Source organism: Rhipicephalus microplus, unplaced genomic scaffold, assembly GCF_043290135.1.
Source record: "Rhipicephalus microplus isolate Deutch F79 unplaced genomic scaffold, USDA_Rmic scaffold_359, whole genome shotgun sequence".
Taxonomy (NCBI): Eukaryota; Metazoa; Arthropoda; class Arachnida; order Ixodida; family Ixodidae; genus Rhipicephalus; species Rhipicephalus microplus.
The window spans coordinates 77,253-96,933 of record NW_027464926.1 but is presented as its reverse complement, the minus strand read 5'-3'; the positions used below and the strand labels follow the sequence as shown (position 1 = coordinate 96,933).

The window sequence follows — 19,681 nt, the reverse complement described above, 5'->3', positions numbered from 1 at the left end:
GAAGCAAGTACACAATAAGCGCTGCCCATGCAGCGTGCTGAGGGAAGCTGCACTTGATAGAAGTGGCACTCATGTACTGTACTGGTGCTGCGAACACTGCAGTTGTGAAAGCTTTACTTGGACGGACAGCTACGCAACAAGTGTTTCCATTTCGCCGGCAGAGGTGGTCACTCTAGGGAGGCTGGCTTCGCCGCCCACGCGAGAGGGGGGGGGGGGGGACTAGCCCATGATGTAAACGCGAGAGGTTCGAGCGCGGGAAATTCGAAAGCAAGGCGCGCTCGCGTGAGCCTGCCGTCAGATGGCGACACCAACCCACGAGCATTGCATTTTCAAGTGCACCCTTGGTTTCCCACCCACCTCCGCACAGGACGAGGCGTGTCGAATGTGTAACCAAGGCGCACGACAGTGGTTCTGCTCAGGCAAAGCCTACCTATAACAAAAATTGTTCTCCATGTGTGTACCTTCATTTTCTCGTGAAAATGTGAAAGAGGAGTGAATGGGGCTTTTTGAGGCGCGTGTTGATCTTCGTTTCTATTATGATTATTATTTTTCACCCTTTCATTGAGTCCATTTCCTGCTTTTTGTGCCACATATTTAGCACTTAGAGGTTGGGGGGGGGGGGGGGATTGCTGATGTGTAAGATGGAAAAGAAGAGGAAAGTGAGCCCCGAAACTGTCTGCATCAGGATGCGACACCTCAGCGGTAGCTCACAAGGGATGGGGGGTGAGGGGGGATTAAAAGGGTGGGAATAAAAGTGTAGAGAAAGAGACATGAGGGAAGCCAGAGTGAGACGACATATCGAGGGAATAGGAGTAAAAATGAAACAAAACATTCGAACGCAAACACCCCGTACATCCAACCGCCATTGAGCGCACCTAGTAGTTTGGCAAGTATGTATGAGTGATTCTTAAGAGGGAAAGGAAGATAAAATTGAGTCCCGTTACTGTCTGCGATTGAGCAAGTAGGCGCGCTCAGTGGCAGTTGGATGTACGGGGTGTTTGTGTTAGAATGTTTTGTTGCGTTTTACTCCTTGTCGTTGCGCGGACGTGTATGCATATACCAACACTGCCGGTGGTCTCTCGTCGTCTTCGCCCATCTACGTAATGGTCGCAAATAAGCGACAACGCAAGGAGCAAGTTTTTTTGGCGTGGCAGTGCGCATTTGCCCTCGGTGATGCGAGGCGCTCTAGTGCGATGCGCGCTGTTGGCGTGAATGGTGGCGTCTCGCACTCCGTCGCGCCGCTTCGGGAAGCGACGAGCTACAGCGTCGATTGATGTGTTGCCTGGAAGGCGAAAGAAATGCGCAGCAGGCTGTATTGTACAGCGGTAGTGGTTTCGTTTCGGTGTACCTCTTTGCAGCCGCGAACTGCACGGTTGCCCGAAAATGAGCGCCAGCCAGCATCCTGGCGTACGCTTCCGCGCTCGCACGCGGACGGGTTCTCACGCTTCGGCCAATGGGAGGGAGAGAGATGGGTCGTGCGGCGAAGCCGCTTTTGCCGATCTCCGGCAGGAGCGCAGTTTCGCTCCGTCAGTCGAGGTGATCGGACGCACGCAGCATGGCCCGAACTAAACAAACCGCGCGCAAGAGTACTGGAGGCAAGGCTCCGCGTAAGCAGCTTGCTACCAAGGCTGCTCGCAAGAGTGCCCCTGCCACAGGCGGGGTGAAGAAACCTCACCGTTACAGGCCTGGAACCGTGGCCCTGCGTGAAATTCGCCGATACCAGAAGTCGACCGAACTGCTGATCCGCAAGCTTCCCTTTCAGCGCCTGGTGCGGGAAATCGCTCAGGACTTCAAGACGGACCTCCGTTTCCAGAGTTCTGCCGTGATGGCCCTACAGGAAGCTAGCGAGGCCTACCTCGTTGGTCTTTTCGAAGACACCAACCTGTGCGCCATCCACGCTAAGCGCGTCACCATCATGCCAAAGGACATCCAGCTGGCTCGGCGCATTCGCGGTGAGCGCGCCTAAGTTGGGCTGCTCCCTGCGCTTCGGTCGACAGGCAAGCAACAACAAACGGTCCTTCTCAGGACCACCAACGTGTCTGCTTTGGCTACGAGACCACTCCAGGCCACGTACTCCGGCCGCACCCTCTTTTGCTGTCATGTTTTGTACGTACGTGGCTGCCGTTGTCTAGCGCGCGGAAGAACGGAACGTCGGCGCGTCGTTATTACGAAGAAATGGCTCAGCTTTGACAAATTCAAGGTAAAAGTGTGTATCATTATGAGTAGACAGAGAAAAGGTAGGCTAGCTTCAGTCGGTGTGTGTGCAGCAGCCGTGCTGCGACCCTGTGGTGTGTCAATTTCATTTATGTGTTTACCTTTTTGCCCGCCGCTTGTAAGGTGTTTTTGAGGGCTTCTGTTTGCGTAACGCCATGGTGACTTGGGCTGCTGGACCCCGGCGCAACTTTTGGGTGCACTCGTAGGAGGTGATGAAGTTTTACCGAGAGACGAAATAAACAATTGTATCGGGCCAGTTGGTAAGGATCCATCTCGCTAGGAAGCGCAGCCACTATTACACAGACCTCACAACACAAGCGCTTAACTTCAACTGAACTTTCATTGCAAACGTCAGAGTTTATAAAGGGGGTGAACAGAGAAAAAGAATAGTAAAAGGTAGACAACAAAAAGCACACGTGCCAGTCCCGCACATTACTGTCTGTTATTCTCTATCACCCCATCCAAAAAACAGTTCTTTCCGCGTGAGCGCGATAGAGAGTGCACTAACACACTCGAAATCATCGCGTGTCATTTCCTTTCATTTCTTTTGAAGCTGAACAAGTTTTTGTGCCATATTCTGGACAATTTTTTTTTTTTTTGCAATAAACGTTTAGTTGAAGTTAAGCGCTTGTGTTGTGTGTTCTGTGTAATAGTGGCTGCGCTGCCTAGCAAGATAGACGAAATAAATTGTGTTAGAAGCACCAAATGGAATGCGCTAACGGCGGGTTCTCTCTCTCTCTCTCTCTTTTTTTTTTTTACCTTACGTTTGTTTTTCTATTCAAAGGTATTAAATTTACTCTGTCCCTGTGCTGACCCGTTCAGGTGTCATCGTAAGGATAGACGGTTACGTGTGGAGCTTTTTTTTTTTTTTTTTTTAATGAGAAATGACAACGCTTACATGCTCTTTTCTGTCTTTTTCGGTGCCGAGCTGCGTGATTTGGTTGTCTCTTTGCAGCATTTGGCGTCGCGCACTTGTGGCTAACTGATGTCGCGAGGAAATATATATAAAGTATAGAAAAACAAACACGCTTGAGGGTACGAACAGAGCCATCGTGACTGCGAAGCGAAACACGGCCGCGTCACCTGTTTGGGTGGTCCTTAGAAGGACCGTTTGGGGAATGCGGCGAGCGCGCGGAAGGGGTGCTCGCTTACGCCTTCTTCTCCGTCTTCTTTGGAAGAAGCACGGCTTGAATGTTGGGCAACACACCGCCCTGCGCGATGGTGACGCCGGAAAGCAGTTTGTTCAGCTCCTCGTCGTTGCGGATGGCGAGCTGCAAGTGACGGGGGATGATCCGGGTCTTCTTGTTGTCACGAGCGGCGTTGCCCGCCAGCTCGAGCACCTCGGCGGCCAGGTACTCGAGTACGGCAGCCAGGTAGACCGGAGCGCCAGCTCCGACGCGCTCGGCGTAGTTTCCCTTGCGTAGGAGGCGGTGAATACGGCCCACGGGGAACTGAAGCCCCGCGCGGCTAGAACGGGTCTTGCTCTTGCCTTTCGCCTTGCCGCCCTTGCCACGTCCGGACATGGTGTTGCTTTTCGCTTGGTACGACGCCGGTTGCCGAAAACAAGAAAGCTGCTGCCTTCTGAGATGAGAGCCGTGCTCGAATGGTTTCCGTTGCCACCATCGCGCGCCGCCGCTCGCGGGGAACGGATGAGAGTGTGAGAGAGAGAAGCCGTGCGAACCAATGGGGCGCGCGCGTTGTGCTGATCTCGTCAACACCCCTCGCTCATATTTAAGCGCGGCGAGACGGGGGGACACATGACTCGCTTGCTGGATTTCGAGCTGACCGGTCGTGCGCTCGCGCGCTCCGCGCGCTTGCGATCTCCCGCGTCAGCGTGGCTCTGGCCGACTGGACTCGCCCTACGTCATCTCCTGCCGCCGACGACCTTCCACCTCCGACGACAGTGCAGCTCTGATTTACTGGACTTGTTCTACGCCATCCACCGACGCCGAAAGGAGCTCTCGCAGGTGCGCCCCGTCCTCGGACTCCAGTGACCGTGCTCCATCTTTCCTATCTCTTCTATCCCCTCGATTTGTCCTCGCTCGCTGTGGCTTACCACACGTCTCTTCTTCTCTTCTCCTTCTTCGGCTTTCCCACATCTTTACTCCTATCCTTTTTATCCCTCCTCACCCCCATCCCTCGTGAGCTACTGTGGCGGTGTCGCTCTTTGAAGCAGACAATAACGGGGCTCGCTTTTCTCTTCTTTTCTCTTTTCATAGCCACTCCACGGGGGGACACGCGCATTCGACTCTGGTCTCGCGTGCGTGTTGTGTGAAATCATGCCTCCCCAACCGTCTGGCAAAGCCGTCAAGAAGGCCGGCAAGGCGCAGAAGAATGTGCGCGCCACGGACAAGAAGAAGAAGAAGCGCCGCAGGAAGGAGAGCTTCTCCATCTACATCTATAAGGTGCTGAAGCAGGTGCACCCCGACACTGGTGTCTCCAGCAAGGCCATGTCCATCATGAACAGCTTCGTGAACGACATCTTCGAGCGTATCGCCGCCGAGTCGTCACGCCTTGCTCACTACAACAAGCGCTCGACCATCACGAGCCGGGAGATCCAGACCGCGGTGCGCCTGCTGCTGCCCGGAGAGCTGGCCAAGCACGCGGTGTCCGAGGGTACAAAAGCCGTCACCAAGTACACCAGCTCCAAGTAGGCGTGCGTCGTGGGCCACAGCGAGCAACGACAAATCAACGGCTCTTCTCAGAGCCACCCAAATTGTCTGCGTCGGCATAGGGGTTGTGCTGAGAGATTCGGCTCCGAATCCATCCTCTTCTCTCTGTTGAACACCGCTAGCAGGAGCGTTGGTGTGCCGCGCTCGACGTGTGTGCTCGGGGAGGTTGAACAGGTAAATTAGAGAAGACCGAGTGCGCGCAGAAAAGTGCCACAAGTACGGTAATGGAGGGAAAACAAAACCAGGAGCGTGGTAATTAAAAAAAAAAAAAAAAAACAGGGGGAAGGTGGCCGCTTCTCTCAAAAAAAGGTAACATGAACTCGAGTGTGTTCAGCTCTTGGGAAATGATAGAATAGGAAACTCGCGTCAGCGCTTGCCCGAGCAACTCCGACATGTCGGGCCAAATATGAAGGGGTATACACGGTATGCAGTGCATGCGGAGAGAAGGAAACTGCCGAACACTTGATAATGCTATGTAAAGGGCTTCACCTTATAGTTTAGAATGATGGCGCAGAGTTTTTCAAAAGCACCGGGGTTTAGAGACGGGGGAGGGCAAAATAGACTTTAGGCGGGTAGAATTAACTAGAAGGTGGTTATCTTATTGGTGGCTAAAGTCAAGGCAAGAGTGAAAACTAAACCATTCACTGCAAAGCACCGCGGTCCTATACTTCACTATTTAAAGAGAGAAAAAAAACAAGATAAATGTAGCTGTTTGTTAGGTCAGCATTATGGCTAGGTGGTGATAGCTGCCGCCCGATGTGAAGGGTACAGCCACATTCATCAGACAGCGCAGAGTTCCTTCTCTGCCACGCCATTCATTTGTTTACGAAATTGGGGCATTTATTTCTTGAGAGCGCAGGGCAGGCCCGTTTCGAGACTGTAGGAGGAGTGAATGTAGCTTAAAGTGCGTGGCGCGGTGAAAAATGTGCGGAAGCATTGATGCAAGAAAAGATAGGGGAGAAATATATAGACGCATGTGACAATAGCTGTAGAAGCAGAAAAGCGTGGCGGCGGACTGCATGCTAATTATTGTCCGAAAGCAAAGTATCGACAGCCCGAGTGAAGGAAAAAACAAAACTGTGCGTACGCATGACAGGGGTACCAAGCAGGTGATTTATATAGTGCACAAAGAAGTACGAAATCCAGTAAAGAAAGGCGGTCGACACGAGGTATGGGCATTTCCCGTTTTCGCACCGAGTGCTCCGTTTGCGCGTCGCCGAAAGAAACATAGCCAGGCCGGCCAGCAAACGACACTGCTCGGCTTGACGTTTACATAATCACACGGTGTAGCGGAACACTGTGTTCTCTTCGAAAGAACAAATGCGCCTGTGCTAGGCACAAATGAGTGGTACGTTCCATTCGGAATGTGGTGGGAAACTTACCTTAAATGAATGAGCGGACGCACCGTTTATTTCCGCTTTGTTTTAGATTACTGACTATGTTCGGCGGGTCGACAGTGCATTTGTATGAAGCTTTCAAGCGCGATCATTTTGTAATTTCGCATCGTGCGTCCCTGCCACAAGTTCGGGGAAGGAATACTTTCAATATGGGAACCCTCATGATTGTGAAAGATGAAACTGCGACTACTTAAACACACTTGCACCACAGAAATGGCACGCGCAGTTTGGTATTGGGGCACGTGAGAAGGGAATACAATAGATGGGCATTGGCGCGCATCTTTTTTTCTTATTGATATGATATGTAAGGAGATGTCGGCGCACCATTATGGCGCCGGCTACTCCTTGGCCGTTGAGTTAAACTTGAACACGTATCTTGAAGCAAAACGTACAAAGCAGTGCATGGAAAGTAGAAAACTCGGGCAGAGATATGCAAAGACACACTTACACTTATACGCACATATCAGAACACAATGGTAAGTAAATGTTCGAAAGTCAATGAATGAAGTCTCTGATATAATGTCCCTCGATAATATTCGGTCCACCAGCACAAAACAGTAGAGCACACGTCTGGTCCGTATAAAGATGCATTCGCTCGTGTGTACATAATTGTCGACACGTCATTCATTTCACAACACACACATGATGAGAGTCACGTGATACTGTACATAATAAGTACATTTGTTACAAATGAAAGTTCGTTATTTCTTAATACTTATCAGCAATCCCGCTGTCTTGTAAAGAACGTGTTGATGCTTTTAAAGCGTGCGACTGTAAAACTCGAGTAGGCCACGGACCCAGAAGTTTCTTCATGTTAAACGGTCTGCGGTCTAATGCCAACTGTTCGGACTTAAGACGGCGTCTCGTGATGTGGACAGTCTACGAGAAGGTGACATACGTCTTCATCTATCAATCCGCATTCGCATTCGGGACTTTCAGCTCTGCCGTGTCTGTGCAAAGAAAAAAAAAAAAACAAATGTTTTTGTGTATGCCGTGCCTAGCCTCAATCGGTCAATTAGAGTTTCCGATATTCTATCTAATGCCAGCGTAATTTTTAATTCAATAAATGGATCGATGTGGTATAAATCGCACCTCTTTGTACTTTGGTCAAACCAAGCAGTTTTGCTCATTCTGAAAGTTGTATTCTTTATAATACTACGCAATTCACTTTTTTCGAAATATTGGTTGCCACGATGTGTAGACCTACTTTGTGTGCTCTGGACGGCTCTGGAAGGCCAACTGCAAATCTTCTTTGCACAGCTGATGCCGTCCGGATAGTCGTTGATAGATTACTTAACAGGTTGTCAGCCTCCGAAGGTATTATGTAAGCGAAAGTACGCATGCGTAAAACATGCAGCGAACGAACACTCTTCCAACGCTGTAAAGAAGAAAGAATGCATAAAGGGTGGTGCATTTTACGCTCCAATCTCGTCCTATGTAAGGCGCTTTAGAGTTAGGGCTGTTTTGCCTGTAATTGCGTGACCCTTGCAGGGTTCCTCACAGTGCAACCGTGCACTTGAAACGGGCAGGTGTTGAACCACCCCGCAAGGAGATGGGGAAACTTCGCTGCGACCGGACCGCTTGACAGTCCGTGTTTACGGGAGGAGAGGCGCGCCCGAGAGGAGGTGCGCTCTCACTCTCTGCCGTCCCCGTGAATGCTGAAATGAGCGCGGTCGCGTTGCGTGGCTTCGGTGAAACTGCCGTATCGCGATATGTAGTGGAGCTGCCACAGTAAAATTTGAGACACGCGTAGCCAGCCAAAGGTGCTGTTACTTTGCCGAATTTCACGTGCCGGCGTCCACAACAACGCGAGCACGCTTTGTTTAGAAATTTCCGGCCATGAGGCCGTGCCCGGACCGCGTGTGTTAGTCCCTTGGTTTGGCGACAAGGATGGCGTCAAAGTGACGCCGTGAAACGGGTTTCGTGCGTGCAAATGAGGCATTGATGTGATTAGAGAGAAAGCGAGAACATAGAAAAGAAAAAAAAAAAAGAGGGGGGGGGGGGCACACGCCGGGGACGAGTAGTCGCAAAGTGTTAAGTGTGCAGTTTATTTACGTGCGGCACACAGGTGAGCTGTTGCAGCTGTGAGTTTTGACAAATATTGCGTGTGTCATGTTCAGTGGACACGATGAAACGTTTTTTAGCGAACGCGTTGTATCCGCTGGGCTTGTACGTACGCGTACATGAATTGTCGCTTACTCGGTTTGATGTCTCCTTGCCGCTGGGGCAGCTGATACGACTGATACGCCATTTTGCAGCAGTGAAGGGTGCGTGAATGAATGGGCAAGAAACTTAGCAACAGTAACGAGAAAAGAATTAAAAACAAACAAACAAACGAAAGCATGTTTGCCGTGTATATTCAATCTTGTAGTGCAGAAAAATAGTCAGTGCAGCAACCTGCGCGGCCAACGCGCTCCTCGCGAAGAAAAGAGGGAGAGAGAGACGAGCTGGCCGCCGACCAACCGGCGTGCGCCGTTCGCCTTCCTCCTCAGTCTCGCGGGCCGGCGCCGACACCGCGACTCGATCGTGTCGAGCATTCGCGGGGATTCGCTCGCAGGATTTCAAGCTGGACGGTTGTGCCCTCGCGATCTCCGACTTCAGCGTAGCTCCCGCCGACTGGTTCGCCCTCCGCGGTCTCCTGATGCCGTGTAGCTCTCGCATTGTGGCACCCCGCCCTTGGACTGCTTCGACCGGATCCCCACTTTCCTATCTCCTTCTTTTTCCTCTCGTTGGCTGTCTTCTTCTGCTTCTACTTTCCTTCTATTCTTTTTATCCCTCCTTCCCCCCACCCCTATAAGGCACTGCGCCGTGTCGCCTGAAGGCAGACAGAAATTAGGTGCCTTTTTCCTCTTCATTGAAACCACTACCACCACCATTCGCTTTCCGGGCGCGTTTCGAAGCAGAAGCAGAAACTTCGGAAGCCGTCATGTCTGGCCGTGGCAAAGGTGGCAAAGGGCTGGGGAAGGGTGGCGCCAAGCGTCATCGAAAGGTGTTGCGTGACAACATCCAGGGCATAACCAAGCCGGCCATCCGTCGTCTGGCGCGCCGTGGCGGTGTCAAGCGCATCTCTGGCCTCATCTACGAGGAAACTCGCGGCGTTCTCAAGGTGTTCCTCGAGAACGTGATCCGCGATGCCGTCACTTACACCGAGCACGCCAAAAGGAAGACCGTGACAGCCATGGACGTCGTGTACGCCCTCAAGCGTCAGGGCCGCACCCTGTACGGATTCGGAGGCTAAGAAGCCAGCGGCGTCGCCTGCAGCCAGCCAACGAGAACACAACAGCCCTCTTCAGGGCTACCCACTTGATGCTTCGGCAGTGTGATCCCAGCGGTTCGCCATACCCGTCCGTCCCTCTTTGCAATATCATTGCGTCATCGCTCAGGTGAGCAGCACCTCGTGTAGTAGTAGCTTGATCGCGCTGGGTACTTGTCACGTTCACCGCATTTCGTTCGCGTCGTCGTCTTTCTCCTGGGTCTGCATGCACGAATCAATCGCCGCATCTGCGAGTTCTTCCTCTCCTTCCTGCAAGCCAAGCTGCTAAAACGGGCCCGTCAAGCGAACGTCGCCTAGTTACCTTATCGCGCGAAGGAAGAAGCCGAGCGCAGCGTTCTACCCTGGTCACTGCATTCTTGGAGACACGACTATGCTCAGGAAGCACGAACTCGCTTTTTTCTTTGGAATGCCCACTACACGATCGCGTCACGTTGTGTCAAAATAAATAAAAACGCACTATGTTCTACCGTGGGGCACCCAGACGAAGAAGGGATGTGTACTTACAAATGAAAAAATTGATTGTGACAGGTTGGTCGTGTTTACCGCGCCCGCTGTGCACTCAGAAGTGCCCCATTCAATAACACATTGTGTACATTGTCACGCCTAATAATTTTTGTTTGTTTTTTTTTTTCACACCTGGCGCTGCCGAGCTGCAAAATACAAAAAAAAAAGAAAGAAAAGTGGAAGGGGATGTTTAAACAGAATTTCTGCGCAAGTCAGAAGCAAGTACACAATAAGCGCTGCCCATGCAGCGTGCTGAGGGAAGCTGCACTTGATAGAAGTGGCACTCATGTACTGTACTGGTGCTGCGAACACTGCAGTTGTGAAAGCTTTACTTGGACGGACAGCTACGCAACAAGTGTTTCCATTTCGCCGGCAGAGGTGGTCACTCTAGGGAGGCTGGCTTCGCCGCCCACGCGAGAGGGGGGGGGGGGGGGGGACTAGCCCATGATGTAAACGCGAGAGGTTCGAGCGCGGGAAATTCGAAAGCAAGGCGCGCTCGCGTGAGCCTGCCGTCAGATGGCGACACCAACCCACGAGCATTGCATTTTCAAGTGCACCCTTGGTTTCCCACCCACCTCCGCACAGGACGAGGCGTGTCGAATGTGTAACCAAGGCGCACGACAGTGGTTCTGCTCAGGCAAAGCCTACCTATAACAAAAATTGTTCTCCATGTGTGTACCTTCATTTTCTCGTGAAAATGTGAAAGAGGAGTGAATGGGGCTTTTTGAGGCGCGTGTTGATCTTCGTTTCTATTATGATTATTATTTTTCACCCTTTCATTGAGTCCATTTCCTGCTTTTTGTGCCACATATTTAGCACTTAGAGGTTGGGGGGGGGGGGGGGATTGCTGATGTGTAAGATGGAAAAGAAGAGGAAAGTGAGCCCCGAAACTGTCTGCATCAGGATGCGACACCTCAGCGGTAGCTCACAAGGGATGGGGGGTGAGGGGGGATTAAAAGGGTGGGAATAAAAGTGTAGAGAAAGAGACATGAGGGAAGCCAGAGTGAGACGACATATCGAGGGAATAGGAGTAAAAATGAAACAAAACATTCGAACGCAAACACCCCGTACATCCAACCGCCATTGAGCGCACCTAGTAGTTTGGCAAGTATGTATGAGTGATTCTTAAGAGGGAAAGGAAGATAAAATTGAGTCCCGTTACTGTCTGCGATTGAGCAAGTAGGCGCGCTCAGTGGCAGTTGGATGTACGGGGTGTTTGTGTTAGAATGTTTTGTTGCGTTTTACTCCTTGTCGTTGCGCGGACGTGTATGCATATACCAACACTGCCGGTGGTCTCTCGTCGTCTTCGCCCATCTACGTAATGGTCGCAAATAAGCGACAACGCAAGGAGCAAGTTTTTTTGGCGTGGCAGTGCGCATTTGCCCTCGGTGATGCGAGGCGCTCTAGTGCGATGCGCGCTGTTGGCGTGAATGGTGGCGTCTCGCACTCCGTCGCGCCGCTTCGGGAAGCGACGAGCTACAGCGTCGATTGATGTGTTGCCTGGAAGGCGAAAGAAATGCGCAGCAGGCTGTATTGTACAGCGGTAGTGGTTTCGTTTCGGTGTACCTCTTTGCAGCCGCGAACTGCACGGTTGCCCGAAAATGAGCGCCAGCCAGCATCCTGGCGTACGCTTCCGCGCTCGCACGCGGACGGGTTCTCACGCTTCGGCCAATGGGAGGGAGAGAGATGGGTCGTGCGGCGAAGCCGCTTTTGCCGATCTCCGGCAGGAGCGCAGTTTCGCTCCGTCAGTCGAGGTGATCGGACGCACGCAGCATGGCCCGAACTAAACAAACCGCGCGCAAGAGTACTGGAGGCAAGGCTCCGCGTAAGCAGCTTGCTACCAAGGCTGCTCGCAAGAGTGCCCCTGCCACAGGCGGGGTGAAGAAACCTCACCGTTACAGGCCTGGAACCGTGGCCCTGCGTGAAATTCGCCGATACCAGAAGTCGACCGAACTGCTGATCCGCAAGCTTCCCTTTCAGCGCCTGGTGCGGGAAATCGCTCAGGACTTCAAGACGGACCTCCGTTTCCAGAGTTCTGCCGTGATGGCCCTACAGGAAGCTAGCGAGGCCTACCTCGTTGGTCTTTTCGAAGACACCAACCTGTGCGCCATCCACGCTAAGCGCGTCACCATCATGCCAAAGGACATCCAGCTGGCTCGGCGCATTCGCGGTGAGCGCGCCTAAGTTGGGCTGCTCCCTGCGCTTCGGTCGACAGGCAAGCAACAACAAACGGTCCTTCTCAGGACCACCAACGTGTCTGCTTTGGCTACGAGACCACTCCAGGCCACGTACTCCGGCCGCACCCTCTTTTGCTGTCATGTTTTGTACGTACGTGGCTGCCGTTGTCTAGCGCGCGGAAGAACGGAACGTCGGCGCGTCGTTATTACGAAGAAATGGCTCAGCTTTGACAAATTCAAGGTAAAAGTGTGTATCATTATGAGTAGACAGAGAAAAGGTAGGCTAGCTTCAGTCGGTGTGTGTGCAGCAGCCGTGCTGCGACCCTGTGGTGTGTCAATTTCATTTATGTGTTTACCTTTTTGCCCGCCGCTTGTAAGGTGTTTTTGAGGGCTTCTGTTTGCGTAACGCCATGGTGACTTGGGCTGCTGGACCCCGGCGCAACTTTTGGGTGCACTCGTAGGAGGTGATGAAGTTTTACCGAGAGACGAAATAAACAATTGTATCGGGCCAGTTGGTAAGGATCCATCTCGCTAGGAAGCGCAGCCACTATTACACAGACCTCACAACACAAGCGCTTAACTTCAACTGAACTTTCATTGCAAACGTCAGAGTTTATAAAGGGGGTGAACAGAGAAAAAGAATAGTAAAAGGTAGACAACAAAAAGCACACGTGCCAGTCCCGCACATTACTGTCTGTTATTCTCTATCACCCCATCCAAAAAACAGTTCTTTCCGCGTGAGCGCGATAGAGAGTGCACTAACACACTCGAAATCATCGCGTGTCATTTCCTTTCATTTCTTTTGAAGCTGAACAAGTTTTTGTGCCATATTCTGGACAATTTTTTTTTTTTTTTTGCAATAAACGTTTAGTTGAAGTTAAGCGCTTGTGTTGTGTGTTCTGTGTAATAGTGGCTGCGCTGCCTAGCAAGATAGACGAAATAAATTGTGTTAGAAGCACCAAATGGAATGCGCTAACGGCGGGTTCTCTCTCTCTCTCTCTCTTTTTTTTTTTACCTTACGTTTGTTTTTCTATTCAAAGGTATTAAATTTACTCTGTCCCTGTGCTGACCCGTTCAGGTGTCATCGTAAGGATAGACGGTTACGTGTGGAGCTTTTTTTTTTTTTTTTTTAATGAGAAATGACAACGCTTACATGCTCTTTTCTGTCTTTTTCGGTGCCGAGCTGCGTGATTTGGTTGTCTCTTTGCAGCATTTGGCGTCGCGCACTTGTGGCTAACTGATGTCGCGAGGAAATATATATAAAGTATAGAAAAACAAACACGCTTGAGGGTACGAACAGAGCCATCGTGACTGCGAAGCGAAACACGGCCGCGTCACCTGTTTGGGTGGTCCTTAGAAGGACCGTTTGGGGAATGCGGCGAGCGCGCGGAAGGGGTGCTCGCTTACGCCTTCTTCTCCGTCTTCTTTGGAAGAAGCACGGCTTGAATGTTGGGCAACACACCGCCCTGCGCGATGGTGACGCCGGAAAGCAGTTTGTTCAGCTCCTCGTCGTTGCGGATGGCGAGCTGCAAGTGACGGGGGATGATCCGGGTCTTCTTGTTGTCACGAGCGGCGTTGCCCGCCAGCTCGAGCACCTCGGCGGCCAGGTACTCGAGTACGGCAGCCAGGTAGACCGGAGCGCCAGCTCCGACGCGCTCGGCGTAGTTTCCCTTGCGTAGGAGGCGGTGAATACGGCCCACGGGGAACTGAAGCCCCGCGCGGCTAGAACGGGTCTTGCTCTTGCCTTTCGCCTTGCCGCCCTTGCCACGTCCGGACATGGTGTTGCTTTTCGCTTGGTACGACGCCGGTTGCCGAAAACAAGAAAGCTGCTGCCTTCTGAGATGAGAGCCGTGCTCGAATGGTTTCCGTTGCCACCATCGCGCGCCGCCGCTCGCGGGGAACGGATGAGAGTGTGAGAGAGAGAAGCCGTGCGAACCAATGGGGCGCGCGCGTTGTGCTGATCTCGTCAACACCCCTCGCTCATATTTAAGCGCGGCGAGACGGGGGGACACGCGCATTCGACTCTGGTCTCGCGTGCGTGTTGTGTGAAATCATGCCTCCCCAACCGTCTGGCAAAGCCGTCAAGAAGGCCGGCAAGGCGCAGAAGAATGTGCGCGCCACGGACAAGAAGAAGAAGAAGCGCCGCAGGAAGGAGAGCTTCTCCATCTACATCTATAAGGTGCTGAAGCAGGTGCACCCCGACACTGGTGTCTCCAGCAAGGCCATGTCCATCATGAACAGCTTCGTGAACGACATCTTCGAGCGTATCGCCGCCGAGTCGTCACGCCTTGCTCACTACAACAAGCGCTCGACCATCACGAGCCGGGAGATCCAGACCGCGGTGCGCCTGCTGCTGCCCGGAGAGCTGGCCAAGCACGCGGTGTCCGAGGGTACAAAAGCCGTCACCAAGTACACCAGCTCCAAGTAAGCGTGCGTCGTGGGCCACAGCGAGCAACGACAAATCAACGGCTCTTCTCAGAGCCACCCAAATTGTCTGCGTCGGCATAGGGGTTGTGCTGAGAGATTCGGCTCCGAATCCATCCTCTTCTCTCTGTTGAACACCGCTAGCAGGAGCGTTGGTGTGCCGCGCTCGACGTGTGTGCTCGGGGAGGTTGAACAGGTAAATTAGAGAAGACCGAGTGCGCGGAGAAAAGTGCCACAAGTACGGTAATGGAGGGAAAACAAAACCAGGAGCGTGGTAATTAAAAAAAAAAAAAAAAAAAACAGGGGGAAGGTGGCCGCTTCTCTCAAAAAAAGGTAACATGAACTCGAGTGTGTTCAGCTCTTGGGAAATGATAGAATAGGAAACTCGCGTCAGCGCTTGCCCGAGCAACTCCGACATGTCGGGCCAAATATGAAGGGGTATACACGGTATGCAGTGCATGCGGAGAGAAGGAAACTGCCGAACACTTGATAATGCTATGTAAAGGGCTTCACCTTATAGTTTAGAATGATGGCGCAGAGTTTTTCAAAAGCACCGGGGTTTAGAGACGGGGGAGGGCAAAATAGACTTTAGGCGGGTAGAATTAACTAGAAGGTGGTTATCTTATTGGTGGCTAAAGTCAAGGCAAGAGTGAAAACTAAACCATTCACTGCAAAGCACCGCGGTCCTATACTTCACTATTTAAAGAGAGAAAAAAAACAAGATAAATGTAGCTGTTTGTTAGGTCAGCATTATGGCTAGGTGGTGATAGCTGCCGCCCGATGTGAAGGGTACAGCCACATTCATCAGACAGCGCAGAGTTCCTTCTCTGCCACGCCATTCATTTGTTTACGAAATTGGGGCATTTATTTCTTGAGAGCGCAGGGCAGGCCCGTTTCGAGACTGTAGGAGGAGTGAATGTAGCTTAAAGTGCGTGGCGCGGTGAAAAATGTGCGGAAGCATTGATGCAAGAAAAGATAGGGGAGAAATATATAGACGCATGTGACAATAGCTGTAGAAGCAGAAAAGCGTGGCGGCGGACTGCATGCTAATTATTGTCCGAAAGCAAAGTATCGACAGCCCGAGTGAAGGAAAAAACAAAACTGTGCGTACGCATGACAGGGGTACCACGCAGGTGATTTATATAGTGCACAAAGAAGTACGAAATCCAGTAAAGAAAGGCGGTCGACACGAGGTATGGGCATTTCCCGTTTTCGCACCGAGTGCTCCGTTTGCGCGTCGCCGAAAGAAACATAGCCAGGCCGGCCAGCAAACGACACTGCTCGGCTTGACGTTTACATAATCACACGGTGTAGCGGAACACTGTGTTCTCTTCGAAAGAACAAATGCGCCTGTGCTAGGCACAAATGAGTGGTACGTTCCATTCGGAATGTGGTGGGAAACTTACCTTAAATGAATGAGCGGACGCACCGTTTATTTCCGCTTTGTTTTAGATTACTGACTATGTTCGGCGGGTCGACAGTGCATTTGTATGAAGCTTTCAAGCGCGATCATTTTGTAATTTCGCATCGTGCGTCCCTGCCACAAGTTCGGGGAAGGAATACTTTCAATATGGGAACCCTCATGATTGTGAAAGATGAAACTGCGACTACTTAAACACACTTGCACCACAGAAATGGCACGCGCAGTTTGGTATTGGGGCACGTGAGAAGGGAATACAATAGATGGGCATTGGCGGGCATCTTTTTTTCTTATTGATATGATATGTAAGGAGATGTCGGCGCACCATTATGGCGCCGGCTACTCCTTGGCCGTTGAGTTAAACTTGAACACGTATCTTGAAGCAAAACGTACAAAGCAGTGCATGGAAAGTAGAAAACTCGGGCAGAGATATGCAAAGACACACTTACACTTATACGCACATATCAGAACACAATGGTAAGTAAATGTTCGAAAGTCAATGAATGAAGTCTCTGATATAATGTCCCTCGATAATATTCGGTCCACCAGCACAAAACAGTAGAGCACACGTCTGGTCCGTATAAAGATGCATTCGCTCGTGTGTACATAATTGTCGACACGTCATTCATTTCACAACACACACATGATGAGAGTCACGTGATACTGTACATAATAAGTACATTTGTTACAAATGAAAGTTCGTTATTTCTTAATACTTATCAGCAATCCCGCTGTCTTGTAAAGAACGTGTTGATGCTTTTAAAGCGTGCGACTGTAAAACTCGAGTAGGCCACGGACCCAGAAGTTTCTTCATGTTAAACGGTCTGCGGTCTAATGCCAACTGTTCGGACTTAAGACGGCGTCTCGTGATGTGGACAGTCTACGAGAAGGTGACATACGTCTTCATCTATCAATCCGCATTCGCATTCGGGACTTTCAGCTCTGCCGTGTCTGTGCAAAGAAAAAAAAAAACAAATGTTTTTGTGTATGCCGTGCCTAGCCTCAATCGGTCAATTAGAGTTTCCGATATTCTATCTAATGCCAGCGTAATTTTTAATTCAATAAATGGATCGATGTGGTATAAATCGCACCTCTTTGTACTTTGGTCAAACCAAGCAGTTTTGCTCATTCTGAAAGTTGTATTCTTTATAATACTACGCAATTCACTTTTTTCGAAATATTGGTTGCCACGATGTGTAGACCTACTTTGTGTGCTCTGGACGGCTCTGGAAGGCCAACTGCAAATCTTCTTTGCACAGCTGATGCCGTCCGGATAGTCGTTGATAGATTACTTAACAGGTTGTCAGCCTCCGAAGGTATTATGTAAGCGAAAGTACGCATGCGTAAAACATGCAGCGAACGAACACTCTTCCAACGCTGTAAAGAAGAAAGAATGCATAAAGGGTGGTGCATTTTACGCTCCAATCTCGTCCTATGTAAGGCGCTTTAGAGTTAGGGCTGTTTTGCCTGTAATTGCGTGACCCTTGCAGGGTTCCTCACAGTGCAACCGTGCACTTGAAACGGGCAGGTGTTGAACCACCCCGCAAGGAGATGGGGAAACTTCGCTGCGACCGGACCGCTTGACAGTCCGTGTTTACGGGAGGAGAGGCGCGCCCGAGAGGAGGTGCGCTCTCACTCTCTGCCGTCCCCGTGAATGCTGAAATGAGCGCGGTCGCGTTGCGTGGCTTCGGTGAAACTGCCGTATCGCGATATGTAGTGGAGCTGCCACAGTAAAATTTGAGACACGCGTAGCCAGCCAAAGGTGCTGTTACTTTGCCGAATTTCACGTGCCGGCGTCCACAACAACGCGAGCACGCTTTGTTTAGAAATTTCCGGCCATGAGGCCGTGCCCGGACCGCGTGTGTTAGTCCCTTGGTTTGGCGACAAGGATGGCGTCAAAGTGACGCCGTGAAACGGGTTTCGTGCGTGCAAATGAGGCATTGATGTGATTAGAGAGAAAGCGAGAACATAGAAAAGAAAAAAAAAAGAGGGGGGGGGGGCACACGCCGGGGACGAGTAGTCGCAAAGTGTTAAGTGTGCAGTTTATTTACGTGCGGCACACAGGTGAGCTGTTGCAGCTGTGAGTTTTGACAAATATTGCGTGTGTCATGTTCAGTGGACACGATGAAACGTTTTTTAGCGAACGCGTTGTATCCGCTGGGCTTGTACGTACGCGTACATGAATTGTCGCTTACTCGGTTTGATGTCTCCTTGCCGCTGGGGCAGCTGATACGACTGATACGCCATTTTGCAGCAGTGAAGGGTGCGTGAATGAATGGGCAAGAAACTTAGCAACAGTAACGAGAAAAGAATTAAAAACAAACAAACAAACGAAAGCATGTTTGCCGTGTATATTCAATCTTGTAGTGCAGAAAAATAGTCAGTGCAGCAACCTGCGCGGCCAACGCGCTCCTCGCGAAGAAAAGAGGGAGAGAGAGACGAGCTGGCCGCCGACCAACCGGCGTGCGCCGTTCGCCTTCCTCCTCAGTCTCGCGGGCCGGCGCCGACACCGCGACTCGATCGTGTCGAGCATTCGCTTTCCGGGCGCGTTTCGAAGCAGAAGCAGAAACTTCGGAAGCCGTCATGTCTGGCCGTGGCAAAGGTGGCAAAGGGCTGGGGAAGGGTGGCGCCAAGCGTCATCGAAAGGTGTTGCGTGACAACATCCAGGGCATAACCAAGCCGGCCATCCGTCGTCTGGCGCGCCGTGGCGGTGTCAAGCGCATCTCTGGCCTCATCTACGAGGAAACTCGCGGCGTTCTCAAGGTGTTCCTCGAGAACGTGATCCGCGATGCCGTCACTTACACCGAGCACGCCAAAAGGAAGACCGTGACAGCCATGGACGTCGTGTACGCCCTCAAGCGTCAGGGCCGCACCCTGTACGGATTCGGAGGCTAAGAAGCCAGCGGCGTCGCCTGCAGCCAGCCAACGAGAACACAACAGCCCTCTTCAGGGCTACCCACTTGATGCTTCGGCAGTGTGATCCCAGCGGTTCGCCATACCCGTCCGTCCCTCTTTGCAATATCATTGCGTCATCGCTCAGGTGAGCAGCACCTCGTGTAGTAGTAGCTTGATCGCGCTGGGTACTTGTCACGTTCACCGCATTTCGTTCGCGTCGTCGTCTTTCTCCTGGGTCTGCATGCACGAATCAATCGCCGCATCTGCGAGTTCTTCCTCTCCTTCCTGCAAGCCAAGCTGCTAAAACGGGCCCGTCAAGCGAACGTCGCCTAGTTACCTTATCGCGCGAAGGAAGAAGCCGAGCGCAGCGTTCTACCCTGGTCACTGCATTCTTGGAGACACGACTATGCTCAGGAAGCACGAACTCGCTTTTTTCTTTGGAATGCCCACTACACGATCGCGTCACGTTGTGTCAAAATAAATAAAAACGCACTATGTTCTACCGTGGGGCACCCAGACGAAGAAGGGATGTGTACTTACAAATGAAAAAATTGATTGTGACAGGTTGGTCGTGTTTACCGCGCCCGCTGTGCACTCAGAAGTGCCCCATTCAATAACACATTGTGTACATTGTCACGCCTAATAATTTTTGTTTGTTTTTTTTTTTCACACCTGGCGCTGCCGAGCTGCAAAATACAAAAAAA

At 51.4% G+C, this 19,681-nt stretch overlaps 3 protein-coding genes across 3 annotated transcripts in view; all 3 read right to left on the bottom strand.

The window, feature by feature from the left end:
* The window catches only part of LOC142793985 (histone H2A-like), a 30,686-nt gene that overhangs the window by 6,781 nt on the left and 4,224 nt on the right, over positions 1-19,681 (bottom strand). The window lies entirely within an intron of this gene.
* Positions 3,363-3,814, bottom strand: LOC142793984 (histone H2A-like). Its single transcript, XM_075885833.1, has one exon. It carries the CDS (start codon positions 3,735-3,737, stop codon positions 3,363-3,365), a length of 375 nt encoding a protein of 124 aa, XP_075741948.1. The 5' UTR covers positions 3,738-3,814.
* On the bottom strand, positions 13,642-14,108 carry LOC142793983 (histone H2A-like). The gene has a single exon (XM_075885832.1). The coding sequence runs from the start codon at positions 14,014-14,016 to the stop codon at positions 13,642-13,644; it is 375 nt and encodes a 124-aa protein (XP_075741947.1). The 5' UTR covers positions 14,017-14,108.

What these genes read in the sequence shown, in the direction of transcription:
- LOC142793984 (XM_075885833.1), bottom strand. Translation starts at nt 3,737, where the DNA reads ATGTCCGGACGTGGCAAGGGCGGCAAGGCGAAAGGCAAGAGCAAGACC.
- LOC142793983 (XM_075885832.1), bottom strand. Translation starts at nt 14,016, where the DNA reads ATGTCCGGACGTGGCAAGGGCGGCAAGGCGAAAGGCAAGAGCAAGACC.